The following is a 26,052-nucleotide window of genomic DNA, read 5'->3' on the forward strand; positions in this document are numbered from 1 at the left end:
AGCAAAAGTAAGGCGAGCTGCACTCTTAAGTTTTCCAAACTTCGCCTCCTGCGGCGGCAGGCGTCCAGCTGCTCCTCCCGCTAGAGAGTGGCAGAAAGAAAGGGACGGGGCGGGGGTTTGGGCGGAGGAAAAAGGAGTGCGAGGGTGAGGGGAGAGTCCCGCAACATCTGTTAAAACTTGGGGGAGGAGGAGCACGGGTTGGAGGAGGAGGAAGAGGAGAGAAGGGAAGGAGGGAACTCCTGGGAGGGGCGCGCAGAACCAAGAGACAACTTTTCCACGGCCTAAGTAGAGTGGGCTGCCCTGGGCCGGGGCTGGGGGCTCCTTCCCCAGCCGGTGTCTCCTGGACTGGATGGGACCTTCTTCGAGAAAGTCGATTGGATGCCGGGAGAGGCATACAGTGGGGGCTTTCTTTCTCTTTTCCCTCCTTCCCGTGGGTTAACCAAATCAGAACTGTCACTCAGGGCCTATGAGTCAGAGGGATCGGATTACACGATCCCTGAAACGGACGCTGGAGCTGCACGAACAGGAGGGAACGGGCAGGGGCAGCTCCACGGGCGCGCTCGCACACTCGCGGTCGCGCACACTCACCTCCCTGACTCGTCCTCCCCCGGCCGCCCCCGCCGCACTTGCGGGCGGTCCGCACTCTGCTCCCAGCCTCGCCGCTCGCTGTAGCCTTAGTGGTTCGCGCCTCGCGGAGCCTGGAGCCGCCCTCCTGCGTCCGGGACGCGGGTCTATGGGAAGTTAGGGGACTTGACAGCCGCCGCCGCCGCTGTTGCCGCAGGTACGTCCCGCCCGAAGTTCTTTGTTTCGAGGGCCCCGTACTGGGTAGCCAGCTCCTGCAGCCGCGCCGGCGCTTCCAGGGCCAAGAGAGGGTCTCCAATTGGGGGAACGGGAGGAAGTGAAAATGGCTGTCAAAGGCGCTCAGCTTTACAGAGCAATGGTAAGGCGTCAGAGCAAGGCTTTCATTCGCTTCCTCCTCCTTGAAGCTGCCTTTCCTCGGCTATCCGGAGACGGACTGGAGAATTGCACATCCCAGAGGGGGACGAAGTTTACTGCAGTGGCGATGGCGCACCTCACCCCCACTCCCCATCTAAAGGGTGAAAGAGAACTAAGTTAGACCCCAAAGCTCGGGCGCCTGCTTGCGCACTGTTTCGTCCTCGGGTGCCTGGCGCAGCGGGCAGCCGGCGGGTCCGCGCCAGGCTTGCGGCTGCCGGGCTTCCTCTAGCCTGCGCCTTCTTTCCGAGGGCGGGGGAGCGGTGTGGTCCCTGAAAGAGGCGCGCCTCTGTTGTAATAGAGGAAAAGTGAAAGTTGTACCATCTGTGTATGATTTGGAATCCTTTCACTTCTTTTCCTTTTCAGGAACATCACAAACACACAAAAAGAAAGAAAACAGAACTAAAAGCGTTAGAAGCTGCGGGGAGTGAGTGCTGGGGTGTAAATAACCGTGGCCCCTGCGATATTCACTTAAGAGACCGCATTTTCACAGTTGTGTATGAACCATTCTGCAGGGGACAGTTACTTTCTTGAGTTAGGTGGGGAAATGGGCGGGAGGTGGTGAAGAGAGTAAATACCCCAAACTTGGAGACTTTGTGAAGCGACTTTTAAGCAGATTGCCAGATGTCAAAGCACCACTGCACACCCGGACCTTTTATCCTTCCCTGAACTTTGTGCTCCTCTTCCTGATTGCACCTGCTTCAGGAGATGCCCTAGAGAGGCTGGACTCAGGTTTCCCTTGCTGACCCCTTGTATAAAACGGCTTAAGGAGGCATTCTTCAACTTCACATCTCCCTGGTGTGCAGTGCCCAATAGATTCTGGCTTTGGGTACAGTGCTCATGGCCCTCTGCCAGTTTATATGTACATGTATTTATGTAAAACATTTTCTCCCAGCTCTTTGCCAGCTGTTCCACATTTTCCAGCTGCCATTTCAGTTTTGAAATGATGGACTGTCCACATCTCCAAGTAAAAGAGCCCCTTTAGTCAGAGGTTTGGAGACAAAATAATTTTTCCTTCCACCTTCTAAGTTCTTCTAGCTGGGCTAATGATCAAATTAACATGAGACACATTAACAGGAGAAAATGTGTCCAAATTTATTACAGATGTATATGCAGGGGTGCCATAAGATATGAGACCCAAGGAGGCATTGGGCAGTTGAGGTTTATATGCCATTCTGGTCAAAGGAGAGGGAGGCAGGCGTCTGGGATTTCAAAGGGAAAGCAGGCAATTTACAGGTAAATGAGAAAGAGCAAACATGTGGTAAATAAATTCTTGCTGGGCCACCCAGAAACAGTTGGACATAGAGGGATATCCAAAAAACAGGCGCTGCTGTATTTGTCCCTGTCTGCCACATTTAATTTATGTTATGATGCTATGGTGATGCTCCCATCCTTTAAGCAGGTTTTCTATCTGTATTCCTTTAGGCACGCAAGTTGGAGAGCCAAAGGTTTTTTATGAGCCTTTAATTTCTTTATAACCAACTTAAAAAATCAATATCCCAAGAAGCATATTTTGTGGTGGCAAAACTTTGGTCCCTCGCAGAGGGATGGAGGGCTGGCCACTGTGCAAAGGCAGTGCCATTAGCCCGACTAGTATTATTAGTTCTAAAAAATACCTTCTGCTTTCCTTTTTCTTTCCTCCTCCTCCCCAGTTAGTCTTTCCAGAGCACTTTGCTGGAAATTCACAATAATTAGGCTTTTCCCCCACATGGAGTTTTTTACAGAATTTGGATGAGGCGATCTTTAGATCCCTGAGATATGTGTCTGGTGGAAATAAATTAACTTTTAAAAAGGGTTGCAGCTTGAGTGGGTTGGGCATGGCTGGTGGGGGGGGGTTGCCTTGGCCAACTGAAATGATTTCATTTCAGCCTATTTAAGGCAGGGACTATTCATCCTTTCCATGTTATGCTTATTGTGTTGTTTGATGTCTTAGCATATAATAGACTGAAATTGTGAAGAATTGGCCTAAAGTATTAATTTTGAGTATTTATGTAATTGCTCTGTAATTTAAATAGGTGCTTTATTGATTGATTCCTGTAATTATTTCATTTAGGTTTTAAATTAAAAATTAATAATAGTCTGACAGTTTCTTAATTACATGTGTCAAGATTATTTTGAAAGAGGAAAATGCTATGTTTTAAAGTAGTGAAATAACCTAAAAATCTCTTCATTTTTTTCTAAAGCATAATAGTATTTCAGTTGTGGGGATATGTTAAGGCAGTGGTGATTGGTCTTAATGTAAACTGTGTGAAGTACCGAAATAATTTGTTTATATTAGGAAATATTGGTCTTAACAACCTGGTACACAAACACTTTGGCCAGTTAGACTATAGTCATACCTAAAACAAACATGAAATAATATATAAATTAGTTGTAACAGCATACTTACAGAGAGAAGAGAATTTATATTATACTAAAAGCTATTTAATTAAAAACTCCCTGCCTAAGGGGAGATCCTTTCAGGGTATGTAATTCTTAAAGTCAGCCTAGGGAAGCTTTGGCTTAAGATGCCTTAATGAGTCGAATAAATGTGAGAGGTGTCTTGTGAAACACTTTAAAAGGTATAGGTTATATTATTATTAATAGGTTAGTAGGTCCAACTTGGATACCTACTAATTCCTTGTACCTTTAACGTGTTTGTATTCCTTGATGAACTCTGGTATAAACACATTTTATTGGATGTCTGGTTTGCAGAGAACTACACACAGACATGAGAAAATAAGTACTGATGAAAAATGGCTCTGTTGAGTTATTTCATTACTTATTTAATGAAAGAGTTATTAATTTATCAATTTGATGCCCAAGCCTAAAAGTTGAACTTTCCTTTGTTTCTAGACCAGTTTTCTTAATCATCTGCATGCTGTAAGAGTTTCAGACTTCTGTGCTTAGCCAGTTAGTGGTCCTTTCTTCTCTGTAAGGTATCCTACTCACTAAGATTCTCCTTTCCCCCTTTTTTGAGGATAGGGTTTGGGAGTTTATGAAAGGAAACAATTTAGTGATCATTGTTCCATGCACTCACTTATATGGATAGTAATGTTCTAGGAAGAAACAGTCTTGAAGGAAAAGTGAATCAATGAGTCATGAAATCCTCAAGAAAACCTTAGTAATGGAATGTTAATGCTTTTAGACTATAGTAGATTATCTTAAAAGTCAGATTTTTCTTCTTTATGCAACTGTCGTAAATCCCCAGCTAAAGAATTCTTTGAAGGAGGTTTTAGTTTTGCTGGCACTTATATTCTATAGTCAATCTGATTCGTTTTGGAAGGGTCAAAAATTTTTCTGCCGAGTTATATACAAGAAGTAATTAAAATGCCGAAATGATATAGAGGAAATGTGTCTGTATTTAATTTATTAAGCAAAAGATTCCCTTCAGGTTGTCTTTTAATTAAAGTCGAGTAGAAGTTGCTGCCCTTCACTTCATGTTGTCATTTTTCTAGATGAAAATTGATTTGTTCTAGTTTCAAAGCAAAGAGACGGAGACAGAATAAACAACAACAGGGCAGGGGCATTGCTGCAAACTTTTTCAAGTACTTTCAGTGTATTTTTCATCTTTACTCTTATTTGATGGGCCTGTGAAATAGAGCTGTAGACCGGTGAAGACTTTAAATGAAATTTCACACTTTGATGATTTTTTAAAAAACTTTGATATATTGACAGCAAAAGAGCTGCAAGCTTTTATATAACTTGAGCAGTAACGCCAAGCAGCAGTCAAGTGTCTCTATGCATTTGTGTTTAACTGCAGAAGAAAAACATGTCCATGGGCAGCAGAGGTTCTTATCAAACCCCTAATCCCAGATCCCAGCAAACCTTAAGGGCATCCCTCAGATCTTGCTGAAATCACTGTAGACTCTCACAGTTTGCAGATTAAATATGCTATGTGTTCCTGGCTCCAACAACAGTTTTATGAGCTCACTAAGCTTCCTGTTTTAAGATCCGTTTCTTAAGTTTTTAGGAGCTGCTAAAGGCAATGCTGTCTGGAGTAAGTGGTGCTTGTTAATTTAGAGACACTTGAAATATTTCATTCTTTCTTTAAAAATTGCTGAAATTATTATTTTTAAATTGAAGGGCTAGTTACACTGGGATGAGGGAGGGGAGCTGTTTGAAAGAAATTAGATGTTAAATATATTTGTAAGTGCATTTCATTGCAAATGTTACATGGGGCTGCAGTTGTCTTAAGGTGCTTTACCTTTTCCTAGCCCCTTAAAATTAGCCTTTTTCCACTTATAATTATGAACGCACCATATTTTAGTGCCACATTTTTTTGCTACTCATAATCACTTTTAATTATTATTTTTTAATGTGAAAGTATTTTTGTTCTGTGTGTGTATATTTCAGCGGGACAAAATGTTTCAGAAAATCTATGGCTCTCTAAAGAAAGTGAATGAACAAGCCAATACATAGTTAATAAGGTGGCATTGGAACATTTCAGCACCTCCTGAAAGGCAATATTGTATTGAGCTCCACACCTTCATCTGTAGTAGGTATAGTTGTGTCCTTATATATGGTGCTTTTACATTTTGCATAGGAGTCATAATTAAAAAAAGAAAATACTTACATCATCGTCCAACAACATGCCATGTAATTCCCAAGAGAACTGGAGCCAATTTTGTGCTTAAAGGTTATTCAATGAATGAAATTGTGAAAGCCCATTTGTCAAATACTGCATGGTTTCTGTTAGTTTTCAATCCCCAAATTCATTGTCTGCCCCAGCCCAGCCATTAGTCATCAGTGTATTAGTGCTGCCTTCAGGCCATGCTGCCCAGCACTTCTTCACACTATTATAGCTTTGAAAGTGTACTCTGTTGACTTGTAGAATTACTGCTCTGATTTCCGCTTGGCTGGGTTTGAGGTAAGTCCCCTCCCTACCTTCTAGCTGACTGTAATCCTTGCTTTCTTTTAAAGCTCCTTTCCAGAGATTTAGGGGAAAACTTTCTTAAGGGCCCTGTTGGCATCACACTGTGATTTTGTCGTGGCATGGACTGTACATATAAATTGTACCTGCAGTAAATTGGATTGATTGCTGGCTTGAAACAGCTAGTGGTTCTTTTCTTTTTTGGGGGACAGGGTGGGTGACACTATGTGTGTGTGTGTCTCTGTGAGAGAGAGAGAGGAGGAGTGTTTTAAACATAAGCATTTGACTGTATATTTGAATAATTTTTATGCCACAAATTAAAGTAAATAATGGGAGATAAGTGTAATTTTATTAAATCTGTTTACTGAAATATCTTCAGAATGCATTGTGACATCTTATTTGCTAATTTTCATGTGGAAATTTTTAGCATTAGCTACTTTGACTTTTTTTGAAGATTACATAAAACACCTAACGATATTCCAGAGTGCTTTACATGATAAACTATTCATTTTTACAAAAAGAGATGGAAAACTCACAATTTAGATAAACGATAACTTTCAAATTGCAGTAGTGAAGGAATGTGGCAGTTAACCCTATTATTGACTTCATTTTGTGATATTTTTAAAAAGAATAATTTAGTTTCAAGAGAGTTATCTGTAAAAAAAAAAAACCCTACAAAAAAACAAACAAACAAAAAAAGAGAATTATCTGTGTGTAGAGAAACCTCAGCGAGCAGCTTAAGCATGAAGTCTTAATGAACTAAAATATATGGAAACCTGAATGGAGTGGCCAGAAGTGTGGACCAGGCCACGCCACTTCAGGACAACATCTGCTGTTTGAGCTTCTGGCTGTTCAAATGAAATTGCATGCCAAAGTGTTTCATTGGGAGGGTGTGCAGTTTGGTATAGTTTACATTGGCATTTTTGTGCAGGATTGGGGGAGGGGTGAAAAAAGGAAGCTGAAGAATTCTGTCTTTGAGTAAGCAAAGTTTATAGGCTTAGTGGACCTGGAAGTAATTTTTCACTGAATAAGACTTGATTTAAAATTTTTAAATTTTGAAAATTTGCTTTTTAATTTGCAACTAAGGTTAAAGAATCACAAGTTTAAAAGTTGGGAGGATAAAGTATGATGACTAGTACTTCACAAAATAATATATTAATATCATTGGGATATCTTTAGTTGATTTTAATACCCAGTAAGTACTGGTCTAATATTTGTCATGGTTTAAAATTAAATTACTATTCATAGAATATTCACTTTACCCCCTTAAGCTTGATTGTAAAGAAGAACATGATTCTAGGAACCAAAAGTTACGAAATTCTATATGAATAATTTTTAATTTTAGTTTTTTTCCCTTCTGAAAATGTGCGAAAACTTTTAATTCCTGTAAAACTCAGTGAAATGAGACAAGGGACACCTCTGATCATTCATGATGTTTTTGTGATTTTTGTGAGTTTAAAGGAAACACAATTTTCATGAGCATAGCTGGTCTATAGAGTGATAACTGACGTAGATCTAATTTTCTGTCTGAGGATTGTCTCCAGTAAACCTTAAGAAAGTAGGGATGCCAGCTTGCTCCATGTTATTGTTCATTTGTTAATGGCACCTGCTGTGCATGGTGCTTCCTGTTAAGCCTAACCAAAGTACACTGGACTGGTGTTTTACAGTTTAGCAAAACTCAGAAATGGTAACAACTATTAAATAGAGACCTTATACTCCCTCCAAATGTTTCTCATAAAGTAATATTGGCAGCAGAGAGAGAGTAGCTGATAATCTTTTTTAATTACACATAGCAGAAAACTAAAACTGGCATACAAATGTAATTTTCCATTTTAATTGTAATAACGACGATTACTTCATGTCAAATATGCTTTTCAGTGGTAGAAGTTCAATATATGGGTTTCTTAAAAGTTTTGATGTAGTTAATTTACTAAAACCAAATTCACTTAACCCATAACCAGGTAATTATTTCCCCTTCAAGTAATTCCATTTGGGTATCGATTGTGAATACTGCTTATCAGAGATTAAGAGCTTCAGAATGTAGGAAAGATTGAAAACAAAATGTAACAGATTTGGGGAACTCATTAGGCTACCAAAGACCACTTGAACAAAATAGTGACTTTCTTATTTGCAAGTAAGGCTTTAGGCTTTCCTGATTATGGAAAAAAAATCATATGTAAAGGAAAATAATTGTACTTTAAAAAATACTGCAGTTAAAAAGCGATTACGATTTCATTAAGAACTTAGGATGTTGAGCTTCATTTCCTTCAGAAATGAAAGGCAATACAGATAGGGAAGGGAGAGGAAGCCTTAGAATCTTAGGAACTGTTGGTGTGTTACAGATCTTATGCATATCTAATTGATTTTCAGTTCAGAAATATATTTTGAGCAGAAGGAAACATCAACCACACTAGACAGCTATAAAAGATTAACTACATAAATGTATGAAATCCACGGAAATGTTTTAAATTCCCTAAATTTTGTTCATTGAAACTCAGACTATTTCTCACTTTCAGAATTAATCAAAAGTTAAAATCAACATTTTGTGCTTTTTGATTTTTTAAAAAAATTCTCTCTTCAAAGAACTGAGTCTTAATGCTATAGGAAGGTATAACTGTCTAATAGAAATTTTACCTGAATGGTTTCTCCAAGAGCAGTATCCTAAAGTAGCAGCAAATCTGTAGTAATAAACTATGAGAGAAATGTCATTCCTCAGTGATACAGAGGAGGCCCCTCAAATCCTTTCACAGGCTGATGCCTTCTGGATTTTTAAAGTGTTAATACATTCAGCTTATAAACGTACAGCCACGTAAGGAAAAGTAATTTCTTTCAAGGAAGGCCTTATTCCACTTGAGCAACAACAGTTCCCTAAATTGCACAGAATAATTTCTTAAGGCTTAATCACTGCTGTTAAAAGCTCTGCTCTGCTTACCCGAATGCCTTCATTTTCGGATCCCTCATTCGCAGTAGCTGTTTTAACCTATCAGAAACTGATCAGGTTACCACTAATCAGACTTTTAACATAGTTGTTTTAAATCTTTAAATACATTAAGAAAAAAATCAAACAGATTTTGCCCAAATTCAGGCAACTTAAAAATAAACCAACTAGATTAGGGAAATAAATTAAGTAGTCTGCTGTTCACAAAGGATGAATTATCATTTATAATCACGGTTTCATCCACCTTAGATTAGGTAGTCGTTTAATACAGTTCAAACATTTATTTTAAATGTTGGTTCTAGTACTGATGCTTTCTCTTAAAATTTTAAAGCAGGATAAAGAAATCCTGCTTCCATGTGATCCCAAGTTTCACTGCAGAGACCTGCAAGGGGAAAGTCTGATTTCTGTACGTTTCCAGAATTTTGATTTTTTCATTCTTTCTGTTTACTACCAAAAACCTCATGATTAAGGTTGAACTTTGAAACTCCGCTGAGGGCCTCCCTCCCTGAGAGGCAATGGGATGTGTCTGTGCCTTACCCATTCATAACACCTGAATCTACTTAGGGCAGCTAATGAAGAAAGTATTTGGGAGCCTGGTTAGTGGACGATGAGTTATAAGTTTAGTGAGGGAAGCACGCACCCGCTGGTTTCCTGAAGACTTCCAGGGCTCCCAGTGTTTTCTTGTAGTGCAGCTCGCAGGACTGGGTGTTGCTGCATTGCAAAGTATTTGGGAAGTTGCACCTCCTTATTCAGCTGGTAAACAGCCGTACGAATGAAAGCAGAGCTTCCACGGATAACTGTCCGTTGGAAATGCTGCCGGGCCCTAATTAGAATATCCCCGTAGAGTCGACTACCAGCGTGATGAAAGTGCTAAGGGGCGTTTCTTTGGCCCCAGAGGCCCTGCGGGGTTCCGATTGTTCTGCTGGGATTTGCAATTTCGGGAAGACCGCTGCGGGAATGCTGGGAGCGCCCGCGGGGCCCCGACACCCAGCAGTTTCAGAGGAGTCAGACCCGTGCTCGCTGCGCTGGGCGAGGGGCCTACGCCGCTGCGGGTGCTTGCCCACGGCCTGGAAAGGCACAGAGACGCGGCGACTCGGAGCTTCAGGACCCTGCGGCCTGGACGCCTAGCCCGGACCACGACCGCGAGACCCGGAGGGCACGCAGCGGTGGCGGGGAAGTGGTCAGGGTGTGAGGACCCGACGCTGGAACCGGATGAGGGACAGCACGTGCAGGGAGCGGGCGTGGACACGCTGAGGGCCAGCGCTCAGATGAAACGACCCAGCCCCATAGCTTAAGAAAAATCATGGTGCCAAACTGACTTATTTGCAAAGATAAAAGTTTCTGTGCGGGGGTGTTTTCTTTTTTCTTCCCATTGCAGCCATAGTGGCGACTCTAAAGAGAGGGTGCCACGTTAGGCTTTTTGTGTGAAAGGTCCCTACAAGAATTCTCGAATTTGGTAAATGTTGCTGCTGAGTGGCACCCGATGGCTTTAGATGCCTTATTTTGCAGGCGGGTGAAGCAAGTTCAGATTTATAATTTAGACAGAAAAGACCCACCTGCGGGCAGGTTGCTAATGGGAGAGGGATAGGATTTAAAATTGGCTTTGGAATTCACTGTGCCCAGGGTTTAGGCCTTAAGGAAATTACAAAAGGTACTGGGAAAGCTGAGTGGGGAAAAGCCACGGCTGCTTTCTGTAAGGACTCTTGATCCTTTCATTTACCTATGAGACTCGAGGCTTTAGCAGGCATACACTGTCAGCACAGTTTTCCTTAGTTGCAGTTTCTTGTTTTTTTAATTCTGGAGCTTTTGGGACCCAACTATTAGCTACAGCCCCCCCCCCCCCCCCCCAGCAGCATAAAAAGTCAAGGAGCATGCCAGCAAATCTTTCATGTAATGTTTCAGTGGTGAAAGGAGTTGAAGGAGAAGAGTGTGGAGTTGTAAGAAAAGGAAACATGATTAGAAAAAGGTCTCATTTCATTCACATCTAAAAAACTTTTGGGTTTCCCTCAGGAAAATCTTTGAAGTGAAGCAGAACAAATGTTTTCCTTCATCATCATGTTCTAAATAAGTTGTACTTTATTGTTTAGGAAATTCCAGGTTTTAAAAGTAGTACTGTGGGCTATTTTCCCAATTATGTATGTTTTAGGATTTCATCAGGAATTTTTACAGGCCACTTCTATACCTCAGGCTTTTGTGTATCAACTCAGGACTTAGTTTCTCAACTTGGCTTAGTAATTCTATGAAAAAAACACAAAAAACACCACCACAGCTATACGCAGATTCTCTTTTCTGCTCACTAACTTTTGGTGCAGAGTGTTGATGAGGTGTGAGAGTCTCGAATGTTAAAACTTTCTCCTTTGTAACTGACAGGGACAAAGTTGTGATTTTTGTCAGTAAAATAAACTGATAAAATTTATAGGGATATACAGGAAGCAGATGTCTGCCTTGGCAAGTTGCCATTTTTATAGCCTTGTTTGAAACACAAGCCACACTTTTAAATAATTAGTTACTAATGAGATAAAAAATAAGTCATCAAAATAGAAGAAGGTAGACTCTTGAGTGACTAAGGGGCCTGTTTTTAAAAAATCTATTTCAAAGGAGGGGTGGAGGATAGGAATTAGTATTCTCTGGGACCGTTAATTAGCGTGATTTCAGTCAGTGCCTGGGGCTTTACCTCTTCTCACTTGAGCCCCTCTCTGTGGTGATGAGTATTTGGAGGGTTTATTGCTTTGTTACAATGAAGGCCTTTGCTTGGGGTAAAAACCAACAAATCCAAAAACCAAATTTGTCAAGGAACTTTTGATGACTTGTCTCCTCACTGTCTACTAATTAGCTCTGTCTACTAAGGAAGAGGCTGACTTCTTATCAGGAATCCTATCTCTTCATGGGTTTTTCTGGTCCATTGGCTTGTTTTTGTTTGAATTTAGTAAACTCCATTCATATTCAACCAATAAAACTGTGTGTTTTGAGAGAAAAAATTATAATAAATGCCTGTTTATCCAAAATGATTGAGAATAGAGTGTTTTGATTAATTAATATTCTTGTTAAAATTTTTAGTTTTTATGTAATTTGCCAGTTCTCAAAGAAACACTAGATAAAAGATATGTAGTTAAACCAGTGGCATTTAAGACTCAAGACACTGCAGAACCATCTAGGTCATGGGGTCATCACTAGATCTTTTATTAACTCAGTACACATTCTCAGGGGTATGAGGTGCTAGGAAGATAGCCCAAGGGCTTGTCTTCATGGAGCTTACTGTCTGGAGGGGGGAGGATGGACTTTCAGCAAAGATTCCAGATGAAGAGTTCATCCTTGTGATGGGTGTTGGGCTAGACTCATGCAGGCTGTTGGAATTCAGTTGGGGTGCAGTTCATTCTTTAGTTTACCCAGTCAGCCAAGACTTCAATGGGTACCTATTGCACTGGGTACATAGCAGTGAACAAAAATGTGTAGAGCAGTTGTCTGCAAGCTTTAGTGAGCCTCATAATCACTAGTGCTGGTTACAATGCAGGTTCCCTGGTGCCACTCTGAGATATCAGGGATTGGACCTGGAAATCTGAATGTTTCACAAGCATTACAGCAGGGCAGATTCAAGTGGCTTTTATATACTCAAAGAAACAGTGCTATGGCTGCAGATGAATTGTTCTTGTGGAATACTTTAAAGATGATATTTAAATCCATTTGGGGGGAGTGTTAAAAAATTAAAGAATTTGTTAGAGCTAGAAGGGGCCATTGAAAATTTTATCCTTCAAGGGTTCTTTATCTGGATTTATGGAAAAGTTTGGAGGGTCCATGTTCCCTCTGAAATGAAGTGTACACTTTTGTGTTTAAGGATATTCTTGTAGGAAGAGGATCCATAACTTTTAACATATTCTTAAAGAGGACTGCATCCCTTATTCCCAAGGTTAAGTCCCACTGTGTGATTCTGTCATGTGACATGAAAAAACAGGCACTGAACAACTCCATTCAGGTAGCCAGTAACAAGGCCTCACCCTGGACTTGTGCAGGGTGGCAGCCCTGTGAAAGGAAATTCTGAGCTCCTTCACACTGTTGTACTTTGACAGGGCTTTTTGAGGGCTATTTCTGAATTTGCAGTGGATCTTACAGTTGATATGTAAATTTAACTTCGTGCTGCTTTTTTTCCTTTTTTTATTCCAGAAATGCTATTCTTAAATAACTTGTGTGTTTTACAGTGAATGACACTGGATAATCAAGGAAAAGAAATGGAGTTAGTGGAAAAGCTGGTGCTACAGTGCTATGCGGCCTCTAGGTTTTAAACTTTTCTGGTTACTTGAATTCCAAATTTCTTGTACAATAAAGAATTTGCAGTTCCCTTGCAAATCTGAGTTAAGGATTACTAAAATATTTCATCTGGTATTTTAACTCTTTTCATTGGTTAAGCAGTTGCTTATTTTATTTCACTAATAGTTTTGATCGACCATGGTGGCGTTGTCTGCTAAATGTAGAAAAGAAGCAGATGACTCAACTGAAGAAATGCCCACCATGAGTGTTACAATCTAGGTAGCTGGAAGAAAACATTCTAGAGAGGGTACCCGTCATCTTTTCTTGTATTCTTTGTAGGTGTAGATCGTGACTGCAAAAAAAAGAACTTGACATCAAGTTGAGTGAAAGTTGATGAATGATGAGTTAGGGTGATTTATCACATGAATGAAGCCAGTGAAAAAGGCCGACTAACTGAACTTGCCTTTAGCTGAGTTTTAATATTTCTTAAGTGGTTCCAGTCTTTTCTGTTGGCAGTCTTTTGACTTTCTGTGGGATCGAGAGTGTGTTGTTCTGTTACCTTTGTTTAAAAAATATAACTAAAATGAATTGAAATGGTCTGATGTTTTAAGAAAGCTTAAAGACTATGATTTACCTAATAAATTAGGATTAAGAGGCATATTGCAATTCAGGTATTTCAGTGAGGGGAAGCAAAAATCACTGGCTTTTTGACCCAAATTATCCTCTGAAATTTGAGTAGGGCTTGGATTTGAGAAATTGTTGCATGTTCTTTAACACATCTAATTAATTGAAAACCTTCCCCTGCTTGGAAAGTTGTCCTAATGTGCCTTCCTATAAAATTCGGCCACCTGAAGAGACATTTGTAGATGTGGCTTAAAAGAATAATGTGACACTTGGGTTTCACACTATAAACACAGCTGTAAATTGAGATACTTAGACTTTTTAATAACAAATGCCCAGTAGGAATTTGGGGAAAGTCCCACATTATGGACATTGCCCTCTGTTCTCCTTTTGCATGTGCAGACAGAATTTGACTGGCTTGTTAATAAAACTTTGATGCATTTTTTGCAAGGAAACATAAGGAAGGCATAACCACATTTTGAATTTGCTAATGCGGTAGGTACCTCTTCAGGTGAGAGGGAAAGTGGGCTTTTGAGTGAGATGTTTCCCACTCTTATTTGAAGTTGTTGTTATTTAGGTGTTCCTGATGCCAGAGAGCTGAAGTAATGAGAAGGCATCATGGAGGCCCAGTCCCACAGCTCCCTGACCACTGAGAAGAAAAAAGTTGAGAATTCTGTAGTAAAATGCTCCACTCGAACAGATGTCAGTGAGAAAGCCGTGGCCTCCAGCACTACTTCCAATGGTAAGCCGCCTTAGGGATTACCAGCAGCCAACTCTACAGTCATTTTTATGTTCTCTGCATTCCTTGTGAATTGAGTATCTGCACCTGGACCAGTGTTGTTTCTATAAGGGCTAAAGACAGCAAATGGAGGTGAAGTGTGTGTGTGGGGGGGTGTGGGATGGACAGGCTTTTGTAATCCCTATTTTGATACCAAAACAACACATTTTCTTTATAATTTTCTAATTTGAGATGTATATGTGATAGGTTATTTATTACAGAAAGTTCCTGTTTTGGCATTTTGGAAATCATTTTGATTGGTCTGGCAGGAGTTCAGAATCCTTTTCATTGCACTTGGAAAGTCTACACTAGTCAAAAAACTTATTTATTACAAAAGACACACAAAAGTTGCCTTGTCAAAATTAGTGACAGGATTTCCCTACCCCCAACTCCAAGTAGTCAATCCACTTTAAAGGAGTTTAGAAGTTGTTAATGGTTGAACCTCAAGGTAACATTACTATCTGAGATACAGGTCTTACTGTTGGCTTATAAAAATTTAATTTACTTAATTTGTGTTCAGAGATAACAGAGTCACTGTTTCTATAAGCTATTTTAACAGCCTAAACAAAGTGTTAAGAGGCATTTCAAGTCAAGCGTGGAACATTGAAAATGAATTCCAGAGCCCCTTCTGGAAAAAACAGCCTGTATACGCCAGTGGTAACCTTTACTTTCTTTCCCTGCATTTACCCTTGTGGTCCATTTTTGCCTTTGCAGACTGTAGAGTTAATAACCACCCTGGCCTCCCCGAATTGCACTCTACTTTTCCACATGCCCTGGTTGCCCTGTTCTCCCTTGCCTGAACACTGCATATCTGGGCAAACTGATTTGCATGAGTTAACCTGCTACCTCCTTCCCAGTGGGCTTATGTTTTATTTATTCCAAGAAAGATTTTACTAGGTTGATTTATAATTTTTTACATACAATTGGAGAGTCAGAATCTGCCTTGGAAGGTAACTGCAGCGCAAGAACTGTAGACTCTAAGGGCAGAAATCCAGTAAAAAAGCTGCACCTTCCTGTCCTGCTTTAGCTAACATTCTGAGGTTCTTGTCCCTCTCTGTGGCAATCCTTGTCCATGGCAAGCATGTGTTTGTCAGGTGTCCTTCCTGGATGTCACCAGGGTGCATTGATTGCTTGACTGGGTGAGGGGAGGGGCTGGCTGGTATTAAACCTGCTGGCTAATTAGTCCTGTTTTGAATTGATTCTTAGGGAGATATATTTATGTCTTCATTAAAATAATGAATTTACTTTATATACATATGAAATATATATCTATATTTCTCCCTTTATTTTTGGTGTTTGAAGTCAGAACTAGAACTATTTTAATTGGGCCACATATTTTTACTATTCTTCCAATGTGGTTATAGAAGGCATAATTTCTCCTTTAAAAATCATGTGACCTTTGTTTATTTATTTTGTTTATTTTTTTTAAATATATCTTTATTGGTCTCAGAGAGAGGAAGGGAGAATGAGAGAGAGATAGAAACATCAATGACGAGAGAGTCATTGATCGGCTGCCTCCTATACACTCCAACTAGGGATCGAGCCCGCAACCCAGGCATGTGCCCTGACCGGGAATTGAGCTGCAATCTCCTGGATCCTAGGTCGATGCTCAACCGCTGAGCCACTCCCGGCCGGGCCCTTGTTTTTTTTCCCCCTGGAATTTTTAAAAGACAAACTTATTTCAGAAGTAGAATTAGTACATGCAGTGTTACTTATTTGGTAATTTTAATAGTACTTTTATAGGAATTAGCACTTTCTGTGCATTACGTGGAACATCAACTTTTGGTTTCCTTTGTAGCTTATGTGTGTGAGTGTGAATGTGCATGAGGGATGTGGATGTGTGTGAAAGAAGAGGTGAGAATGAGTGTGAGTTGGGCAGCTTCTATGAACCACTGTTCTTTCTGTGAATTTCAGCAGAGTAACAAGAGTGGTGTGTTCTCGTGAAGGGGCTGCTGCTTCTGCCACTCCCATACCCACACACATGCTCAGGAGGAGTTTGGTGCTGCTGCCTTGGTCTTCAGCCACTCTTTGACCATGGGTTGCCCTTATGAACCCATTTAGGGTGACTAAGAACAGAAGAAACCTAACAGGCCTGTGGCAGGCAGGAAACTCTTCAAGAACATTAGCCAAAGAAGGAGCATTCATGTTTTACAAAGTTATTCCTATGGTCTGAAATAACCACAGAACTGATTTCTAAATGAAATGCCAGTGGCTTCCCTCCTTGAGCAACCTGTGTCCTTGAAGCACACATGCCCTCCTAAATGGGTATAAAAACTGTCCCTTTTGGGGGCAGATGCTCATTAGTCATGTTTGCAGGGCGCGTGCATAAATGATAGCTGTCTTAGAAATCCTGATAATTCTCATCATTTTTTCAGTGTTCCTGTTTCTTCTAAAGGATTTACTACTTTTTATATTGGGATAACATAAAGACCCCATCCAAATAAAAGAAAAATAGAAGTGTTGTTTTTAAGCATGGAATGGAATGTTACTGGAAAATTCCAGGAAAACCAGCATAAAAAATTAAAGATGGGAAAAGTAAAACAAAGGAATATATAAACCTCTTTCTTGGTGATTGCTTTCGGTAAGCAATGCTAATTATGATAATGACCTTTTTAACTGAATCCTATGCAGGTTTCATCGAACTAGTTCAGAATTTCTTTACAGCTCAAGAATCATGCTCAGGGGGTGGGATGGCCCAGCTTTTTCTTTGTTCTGCCAGCTTCTACCTAGCTGCACACTTTCCTCTGCACTCTGAAGTGATCACATAGCTAGTATGTGGGCTTTAGTCTTGTGCCCCACTTGGGTTTTAGAGCTCATGGGTGTGGCCTTTCAAAGGTTGGCACACTGTGTGTGTGCTGGCTGGTGGTTGTCATTGCCATGGTCATCGGTCCATCCATCTGTTCTGTCTCCGTCTCCCTTTCTTTCTCTTTTTTTTTTCCTACAAACATTTCAGAAGTGCTTGGATTTTGGTAATAAGGCAATTCACAAAAAGGAAGTTAAAATCCTTTGGATCCTATAGTAGGTAGTACCGGTTACTACTGTTTCCGGGGGTTTCTTCTGCCTCCTTTACAAAGCTCTGAAATTCAGAAATTTGTAAATGAACAATTGACAATTAGTTCAGCACCAAGAATCAAAAGAATGTAGTAGATGTATTTTCTCTCCTGTCCACAATTAAAATACAACAAACAAAAATGTTTTGTGCCCGGCCGGGTGTGTCTCAGCGGTTGAGCATTGATCTAGGATCCAGGCTATTGGGGTTTGATTCCTGGTCAGGGCACATACCCGGGTTGCGGGCTCTATCCCCAGTCCGGGGCCTGCAGGAGGCAGCCCATCAATGACTCTCTCATCATTGATGTTTCTCTCTCTCTCTCTCTCCCTCTCCTTTCCTCTCTCTGAAATCAATAAAGATATATTTAAAAAAAAAAAGTTTTGTTATTAGTGCTGTGTTAGGTTGACTTAATTAACTTTCCAGCCATTATTGTGCTGTAATTTGTACCTGATTGTGAGCTTTCCAGCCAGACCATGCACATTCCACTGCATGTCCTTACAGATCTTTTTTCTTTCTTTCCTCAACTGAGTATCTACTAGAATAACATTCATATAGTTTTGTTTAAACAGATAACAACCAAAATGTATGGTTCAAGAACCTTGAACAGCATTTTAAGTAAGTGTTTGCCTCTTAACACTGAACTTTAACACAAATTAAAAACTGTGTTCTAAATCTTGTATGGGGAAAAAAACAAGGCAAATTTGATTTTTGTATATAAAGCATTCACTACTCTTACTCAGGAACCATAATGTGTGATTCACGTGCCACAGTTTTTAAGCGTTACTATTTATTAAGCATAAATGACAAAGGAGAAACATTTAGTTTTCTGAATGTTTGTTAAACATGATTGTGATTAAGTGATCATTTTTGGAATCTAAAATGGTGTCTTTTACATAAAGAATGCACTTAAAAATCTGATAATATGCTAATACTATAAGTAAAATGCCTTAATAATCTGTTTGCTTCTGCTATAGATTTCTAAGCTACATGTTGTGTTTTGTAAGTAATAAAATTTTCTTCAGTGACTTGCAAATATTGACTTTTCAGTTTGAAGTGTTTTCTCTCATTTTTGGCCTATGAATATTTTTTGAAGGAGTGATCTGATAATTTTTTTTAAATTAAAAATTGTATTAGAAGCATTCAGAATGTCGACAAAACAGCTGCAACCTTTTTTTTTTTGCAATTACAGAGTGGTATTCAGTTAACAGAACAACAATGATTTCTTATAAGGTGCATCAGAGACAACTGAAGATGAAAAACTACTATCCCCGTATATAATTAATTTGTGCTGTGCACCAACAAGAACCTGCTTTAAATTTCCGTGCCAATTTACAACCCCCATACTGTACCACGCAGGTTAGTGGCTATTGAAAATACCACCAGGACAGGACTATCTAAAGACACATTTGATAGTATGTAAACTATATAAAAAAAGATACTGTACAGTTTAAAAACAAACTTACACAGCCTTACATTTCAGTTTTTTTTCTTCAAAAGGAGTGAGTTGTGTACAGGAGGGTATCTGCGCTTCATAGATGAAAAATAAAACTTCTCTAGAACCAACTTAATCATTGTCAGTATCTTCTTCCTCTTCATCTTCCTCCTCATCATCCTCTTTATCTTCCTCACCTATCTCCTCTTTCTTCTTTTTCTTACTTTTTTCAGCCTTGATGGTGCCTATTTTTTTTTTTTTTTTTTTGCCACATCAGACTCTCTTTTAATTCCATATGCAGCAATCTCCTTTCCGTATTTCTCCTTCAGTTTAGCAGCCTTCTTTTTATCAGGCTGCTTGTTACCTGCAGCAGTGTGATTCCACGTCTCTCCCAGTTTCTTTGCAGCGTCACCAATGGACAGGCCGTGATGCTCTCCTTTGATTTTTGGGTGATACTCAACAAAACAAGGAAAAGGCTGAAGGAAGCATCTTGATTACATTGGGATCCTTGAACTTCTTTTTTGTTTACCCTTTAGGAGGAATATAAATTTTCAATTCTTTCATAACGGGCTTTGTCCTCCTTTTCCATGTTGTCTTCACATTTCCCTTTGTCTTTAGCAAACATGGTCTTCCACCTCTCTGAGCACTTCTTAGAAAACTCTGAGAAGTTGACTGAAGCATCTGGACTGTGCTTCTTGTGCTCCTCCTGGCAAATTTACGCAAAGAAAGCATATGATGACATTTTGCCTCTTGGATTCTTAGGATCCCCTTTGCCCAAGTTTAATTACTTTTCCTCAGAGAGCACAGAGTCTCCCAATGCCTGTCTGGCTTGCATTTGCCCGGGCGCTGTCTCTGTGGAGTTCAATGCACTGCAATGGCTATGAGAGCTGGAGCTAGATGCAGCCTCCTCACTCTCTCTACTCTGTCTGAGATTTCTTATTAACCTACTACTCTGCTTTAAAAAAGAAACTAATAATAAACGCGTGTAGGCTATGGTCTTAGGATCTTTTATGGGATCTGATATATGGGAACTATCAACTTAAAGTGATAGCCGAAATGATTATACTAATGGTGATGCAATATGAAACCAAAGGTGATAGATTAATAACAGAGAGGAAGTTCCCTGCTCACTTTGATTCTTTCAAAAAGAAGGGCTTGGTTCTTCTTTGCTTAAAAATTTTTTTGCGTGTGGTTTTTTGTTTTTTTAATCGTTACCTGGATATGTTTTTGTTGATTTTTAGAGAGAGAGAGAGAAACATCAGTGTGAGAGAGAAACATGGATCGGCTGCCTCCTGCATGAACCATGATCAGGGATCAAACCTGCAACCTAGGTATGTGCCCTGATTGGGATTGAATCCGCAACCTTTTGGTGTATGGTATGATGCTCCGACCCACTGAACCACCTGGCCAGGGCTTTTTCTGAGGTTTTTAAGGGGACAGTGGTATGAATGGTCTGCAAATAAGAAGATATTTTATTTTTCCCCTTGAACTTGTGATTTGCTTTTAAACTGCCCAATACATGGGTACCAATTGTGATTTCTGTTGGCCTCCAGGCTGGGAGTAAATGGCTAAGTTTTGTGTAGTTCATACCCATAGGTAGGTTGTGATTTTTTTTGGTTTCTTGTCTGTTTAGATGTCCAACCCCTTTTTTCTTGGCCACATCCCACTTCCTGGCACATGACGGATAGAAAGGACTGGCAGATAAAATAGATTTTACATTGTAAGGTATTGGTTAGGAGCATCCACAGGCTTTGGTATCTGAAAGCTTGGGTTGAATTCTGGCAACACCAAGGATTAGCTCTATGAGTGTGGGGAAATTAACTTCTCACAGTGTCAGTTTCTTCATCTGTTTACCAAGATAATAGCTCGACCCATTTCATAGAGCTCTGAGAGGGTTATGTGAGGCAGTGCCTGTGCCATTCTAAAAGCACCTCACATAGTAAGATCTTAGTAAATGCCAGCCATTGTTAATAAGAGAAATCATGTGGATAAGTTAAATGTTATGAATCCAAACAAAAGGATTATGGTTTTTTTTGAAAACACATATAGGTTTTCAAATTAAGGAAAACATGTTTGGCAAAGTTAATTTTGAATTTGCTGGACAAATAGTTCAAGATGTTTCACAAATTCCAGATGTGACCAGATTTGCACACCTTCAGAAAAGATGTATCAAAAAAAGTTTCTCTACCTTCTGAATGCCTTCTTAAGTCAGAAAATAGGGAAGATAATTTTCAGAGAATTTATTTTGATTTCTTTAATTGAAAACTGGTGTTGATTGTATGGTTTTGCATTAGAAACAGCTTATGCATGTCCCTTGATTATTTTTCTGGGGCTGTTTCCTTTTAGGTCAGTGATACCCACTTATAGGGTGGTTTGTGCTGTATTAAAATTAGATTTTATTTTAAAAAGAAATTTCACATTTTTAAACCAATTAACTAATAATGAATAATCTGATTCTCCTAAAAACCCTGGCTCTCTGGAGCTCCAAACTCACATGTCCCTGCACCCCAGCAACCTCTGTATTCTTATTTTGGCTGAGTATATCTCCTTTTCTGTGGTCACCCAGGCTTGAAGCCACACAGTCACCTTTGACCCCTTCCTCTCATGCTTCCCATGTACAAACCAATTTTAAGGTCCTGGTAGATTTTCCTCTGTAATTACTCACCCATGTTTCCCTTAAGGCCAGCTAATACACTGTGCTATTTAAAATCTTACTACCTCATTCCTGGACAATTAAAGCAACCTTCTATCCCAGCAGTTTTCAACCTTTCTATCTCACGGCACACATAAACTAATTAAAATTCTGTGGCACACCAAAAATATATTCTTTGCCCATCTGACAGTGAATTTTGATTCATTCATACCAGATGGCTATTGTGTTGGTTATTGTCATTTTTTTATTTGACAATCTAAGGGAAAAGACTAAACAGTCAAGTATTGCATGTTTTAAAAATTCTTGCAGCTCAACGGTTCTATCCAATCACCTTGCTTTTGGTTTCTACTATTCTCTTTCATGGCATTTGCTCCTGCCATATTAATCTTTTTACTGTTCTGCTTATGCACCCCTTCTCTAGAACCTTCAATGATTCCCAGCTACTTCCAAAATCTGACCCCAGTCTGACTTTCCAATTTGATATGCTGCCACTATATTGTCCATTCATAACCTATGCTTTGCTAACTTCTGGGGCTTTTTGCCTTATTTCATATTGTTCCTGCATAGAACAAGTGTTTTTCCTAACATCAGTGCATGTCTAAATTATTCTCAAATGTATGTTCTCAATCTCTTTTTCTCCATATAGTTTTGTGTCCTTTTGGGAATTACCTAATAACACTTGATTTTTTTGGGTATTTTATGTTTTATTCTAATTAATAGACTATATTTTAGAGAAGTTTTAGGTTTATAGAAAAAATGAGCAGAAAGTACAGGGTTCCTATATACAATTTGCACATCCCCCACACAATTTCCTGCGTTATGAATGTTTTGCATTAGTGTGGCACATTTTTACAATTGATGAACTAATATTGATACACTGTTATTAACTTAAGTGCATAGTTTTCATTAGGATTCACTCCTTGTGTTGTCTATTCTATGGGTTTGACAAATATATAATGTTATGTAGCTACCATTACACTATCACATAGAATAGTGTCACTGCCCTAAAAATTCCCTGTGCGTCACTTATTCATTTCTCTCTTCCCCCATAATACTTAATTTTTACTTTTTTTTTTTTTTAAACATATCTTTATTGACTTCAGAGAGGGGAAAGGAAGGGGGAGAGAGACAGATAGAAACACCAATGATGAGAGAGTCATTGATCGGCTGCCTAGCCCGCAAGCCGAGCATGTGCCCTGACCGGGAATCGAACCCTGATCTCCTGGATCCTAGGTCGATGCTCAACCGCTGAGCCATGCCCGGCTGGGCAATTTTTACATTTTACTTAGAACTTTTTGAGAGTAGTACCTGTTTTGTATTTTCCTCATGCCAGCCCCCATCTCCCATTCATTGTTTTGTGCTCGAAGGTTCTCAGCAGATACTGAGACCTGCACAGTACACAGGTCTGCCAGAACTTTACTTGGCTCAGTGTAGGCAGGGGACATGTGTAGCATAGCTATAGTGTTGATGTTAATGCCAGGATTTGAACTCTAGCTCTACCACTTAATTGCTGTGTGTTCTTGGGGTAATTATTTAACATTTCTAAGGCTGGTAGAGTGAGTTCCCAAACATGTTAGCTATTATTAGTAATACTAATAGCTTCTACTGGATATAATTTGGTAGGATTTAATTCACTTATATGTTAAATCTAACTCCTTTCAGTATAATATCGTTTGTTAATGATCTATGAGTAGTTAAGCTGTAATCTGCGAGAATTAGTGGGGTTGGCTAATGGACAGTCCTTAAAATGTGGTGGTCATCAGGATGTAGCTTAACAGTCAAGTTGATAATAGGAGCTGGGATTAGGAAACAGTACCTCAAACCACTACTCCTAAAATTGGCACTAGTTTGGATTTACGGATTCAGTTACTTTTAAGGTGTACTTCTCATTCATTAAAGTTTCAGGTTGAAATCAGTAATTCTGTGCTAATGGGCTTCCCTGAAGTCTTCTTTTTTCTCTTGTATATAGCTATTGTATTTTTCCTGTAAAAAAACACTTCTTGGGTGCTCACATAAATCAGGAATAAATATCAACCTCATCTTGCCACAGTTTCCCAAACTCTGGAGTAAAAAGTGTTCTGCTTGTGGAAAGTTTCTGGGTTGCCCTTGATTACTTGTGATCATGTGATGTGGGTATTTCATATTTCCAGAAACAAACTGGTCAGAATCAGAAATAGCAACTGAAGAGGGGAAGCTCAGGGGCAAAATGGTGCTTGTCGGAGGACAGCCTCCCTCTGGGGAGGTAGTGCAGTGGCATTCCATCCTTGTACCACTTTGAGCCCCACGGTCAGGGGGAGTGCTCACTTTTCCAGGTAGCTTACACACTGGAATGCTAGAATATGTGTGGCTGAGCACTGGGAAAACTTGAGGGTACCAGGCAGAGAAGAAGGAGGTGAGGCCATGATGAAAGTAAAAACCTCATCTTGTTTACATGGAAATCTTTCCAAATAGATCAATTGTAATTTTTATTTATTTAAAAAAATTACAAACAACATAATTTACTCTTTTTGGTGTAGAGTTCTGTGAGTTTTGACAAATCCATGAAATCATGTGGCCACCACCACAATCAAACAGAATAGTTTCCAGCACCTCCAGAATTTCAACAGATACTTATTTTTTAAACTTGGTATGGTAATACATATAGTATGAGTCACCAGTACTATTAGAAAGCATTAGAACTGCTGTTACTATCTGACTGTATTTCACTTTATGTTTGAGTTTTTTAAAACGCCATGATTTTTAGATCCTCTTAGTAGAATTTACTTTTTTCCTTTCTATTTAAGTAGTTCCTGAGCATTCATTAGAACTAAAACGTACTTGAACACTGCCCCGAAATATATAACCTAGTGTATGACAGTCTGAGTTTTTTTGTCTGGTCAATGTATTGTTTCCTTTTAGGCCAATTTAAAATGTCATTTTATACTTAAAACTACAAGGCAGCCATATTAATGAGGGCTTTTGTTGTTGTTGTTTTGCTACTATGAATTAATTGCACAAGATGGTTAGAATCAGAACATTTAATGCAGCTCTAACCTAGAGGAAAGATATCAAAGTCTTTAAGCCTTCCTTTTTCCTCCCTCCTTCCTCCCTCCATCTCTCTCTCTCTCTCTCTTTCTCTTTCTTTCTTTTTCTTTTTTTGTAACATCATTCTTTTTCCCTTTACTTTTACAGATAGGACTTCATCTCAGGTGGGGGACATATTTATATAAAAGTTATTCTTAGTCTGACTTAGGCTGCTTTTTTTTTCTTCCTTGCCTTTTCCCCCCTTTCTTTGACTCTTCTCTCTTCTCAGTCTCTTTTTTCCCTTTAGTGCTAGAAAGTTGAGTTCCATCCCAATTATTAAATCTTAGGAGACCATTCCCACATGGTTCCGTAAATGGTAGCTTCATTCCCTGTTCTTTCATCTCTTCCCCTGCTCTCTGGCTTGACAGTTGAAAAGGTCTGACTGTGCCACACAATGGTTTGATTGGTTTCTCTGGGGGAGACTTTCCCTGCCTCATCATTCGCCAGGCAGGTGGACCAGAAAGTCTCTTGATTCTTTTGTTGCCTCTCAAAGTCCGAGGTCTTTGACTGAATAAATCCGCCGTCATGGGATAATTTGCTAAAAGGACACTGAAAGATGTGAGAGAAAAGCCTCACGACTTGGATGCTGCATTAATGAAATGACTGGGCCTTGGAGTTTGCAATTGAAAAATCGTCAGGAATGCAATGGGTGGAGACGGGCTTCTTTTATTTCCCATAATAAACTTTTAGTTCTGTCATTTAAAGCATGCATATCCCTTTGCTCACTGGCTGGCCTGAGTGTGTTTGCATTTGTACCCATGTTTAAGGGGACAGCCCTGTCCAGCTGAATACTGTTTGGGTGCTGTATCTAGTCAGATTATTACTAGTGGGTAGAAAGAATTCCATATGACAGGACTAAGGTTGAGTTAACACAGGACGAAAAGTAATTTACAGATAGGCTGTCCCCAGCCATCTTTGTAGCCCCTGATAAGGTTTCATTTCAGAATGGATAGGCGACATTTCCACTTACCGGCCCATTCTGCGACACCTGTGATAACAGCTTCTGGATCCTAATTGAAATTGGTTTCAAAATGGATTTTCACTTTTCTCTGTCTGTGGGAAATATTGAATAGACTCAGAGCTGCCACAGAGAACCCTGGACCTTGGAAAATGGAACGGGAAGCTAGGATCATCTTTCATAACGGTGTCGATTATATGACAGTTTTGTTATCTATCTTATTAATGAAATCATTGATCACCTGATGAGGAAGATAATAAACCACATTTCACCAGTGTTCACAAAGCTTATTTAGATTGGTATTACAAATAAGGAGGGAGAAAAACCCAAACACCAATGGAACAAAAGTAGTAAAGGTCAATTAAAACTTTTCATTCCCAAAATGACCATTTCAGATCAGAACATTCTGAGCGATTGCAGTCTTTTTAAGTATTTTAAAATTATCAAAGCCAACGTTATATTCAAGGAACTAT

General features: G+C 39.6%; 1 protein-coding gene and 1 pseudogene across 4 annotated transcripts in view; one reads left to right on the forward strand and one right to left on the reverse strand.

Moving 5' to 3' along the window:
* Nucleotides 1-232: 232 nt before the first annotated feature.
* Nucleotides 233-26,052, forward strand: part of GLI3 (GLI family zinc finger 3) — a 310,853-nt gene continuing 285,033 nt past the window's right edge. For all 4 annotated transcript variants that reach the window (XM_016213240.2, XM_016213241.2, XM_087821074.1 and 1 more), the window contains exons 1-2: nucleotides 233-781; nucleotides 14,224-14,388. In XM_016213240.2, the coding sequence (XP_016068726.1) occupies nucleotides 14,265-14,388 (124 nt within the window). In that variant the 5' untranslated portion in view covers nucleotides 233-781; nucleotides 14,224-14,264. The remainder of the gene's footprint in view (nucleotides 782-14,223; nucleotides 14,389-26,052) is intronic.
* On the reverse strand, nucleotides 19,038-19,683 carry LOC107537255 (high mobility group protein B1 pseudogene; annotated as a pseudogene).

The sequence above is a fragment of the Miniopterus natalensis genome, chromosome 10 (assembly GCF_054644295.1).
Source record: "Miniopterus natalensis isolate mMinNat1 chromosome 10, mMinNat1.hap1, whole genome shotgun sequence".
NCBI classification, from domain to species: domain Eukaryota; kingdom Metazoa; phylum Chordata; class Mammalia; order Chiroptera; family Miniopteridae; genus Miniopterus; species Miniopterus natalensis.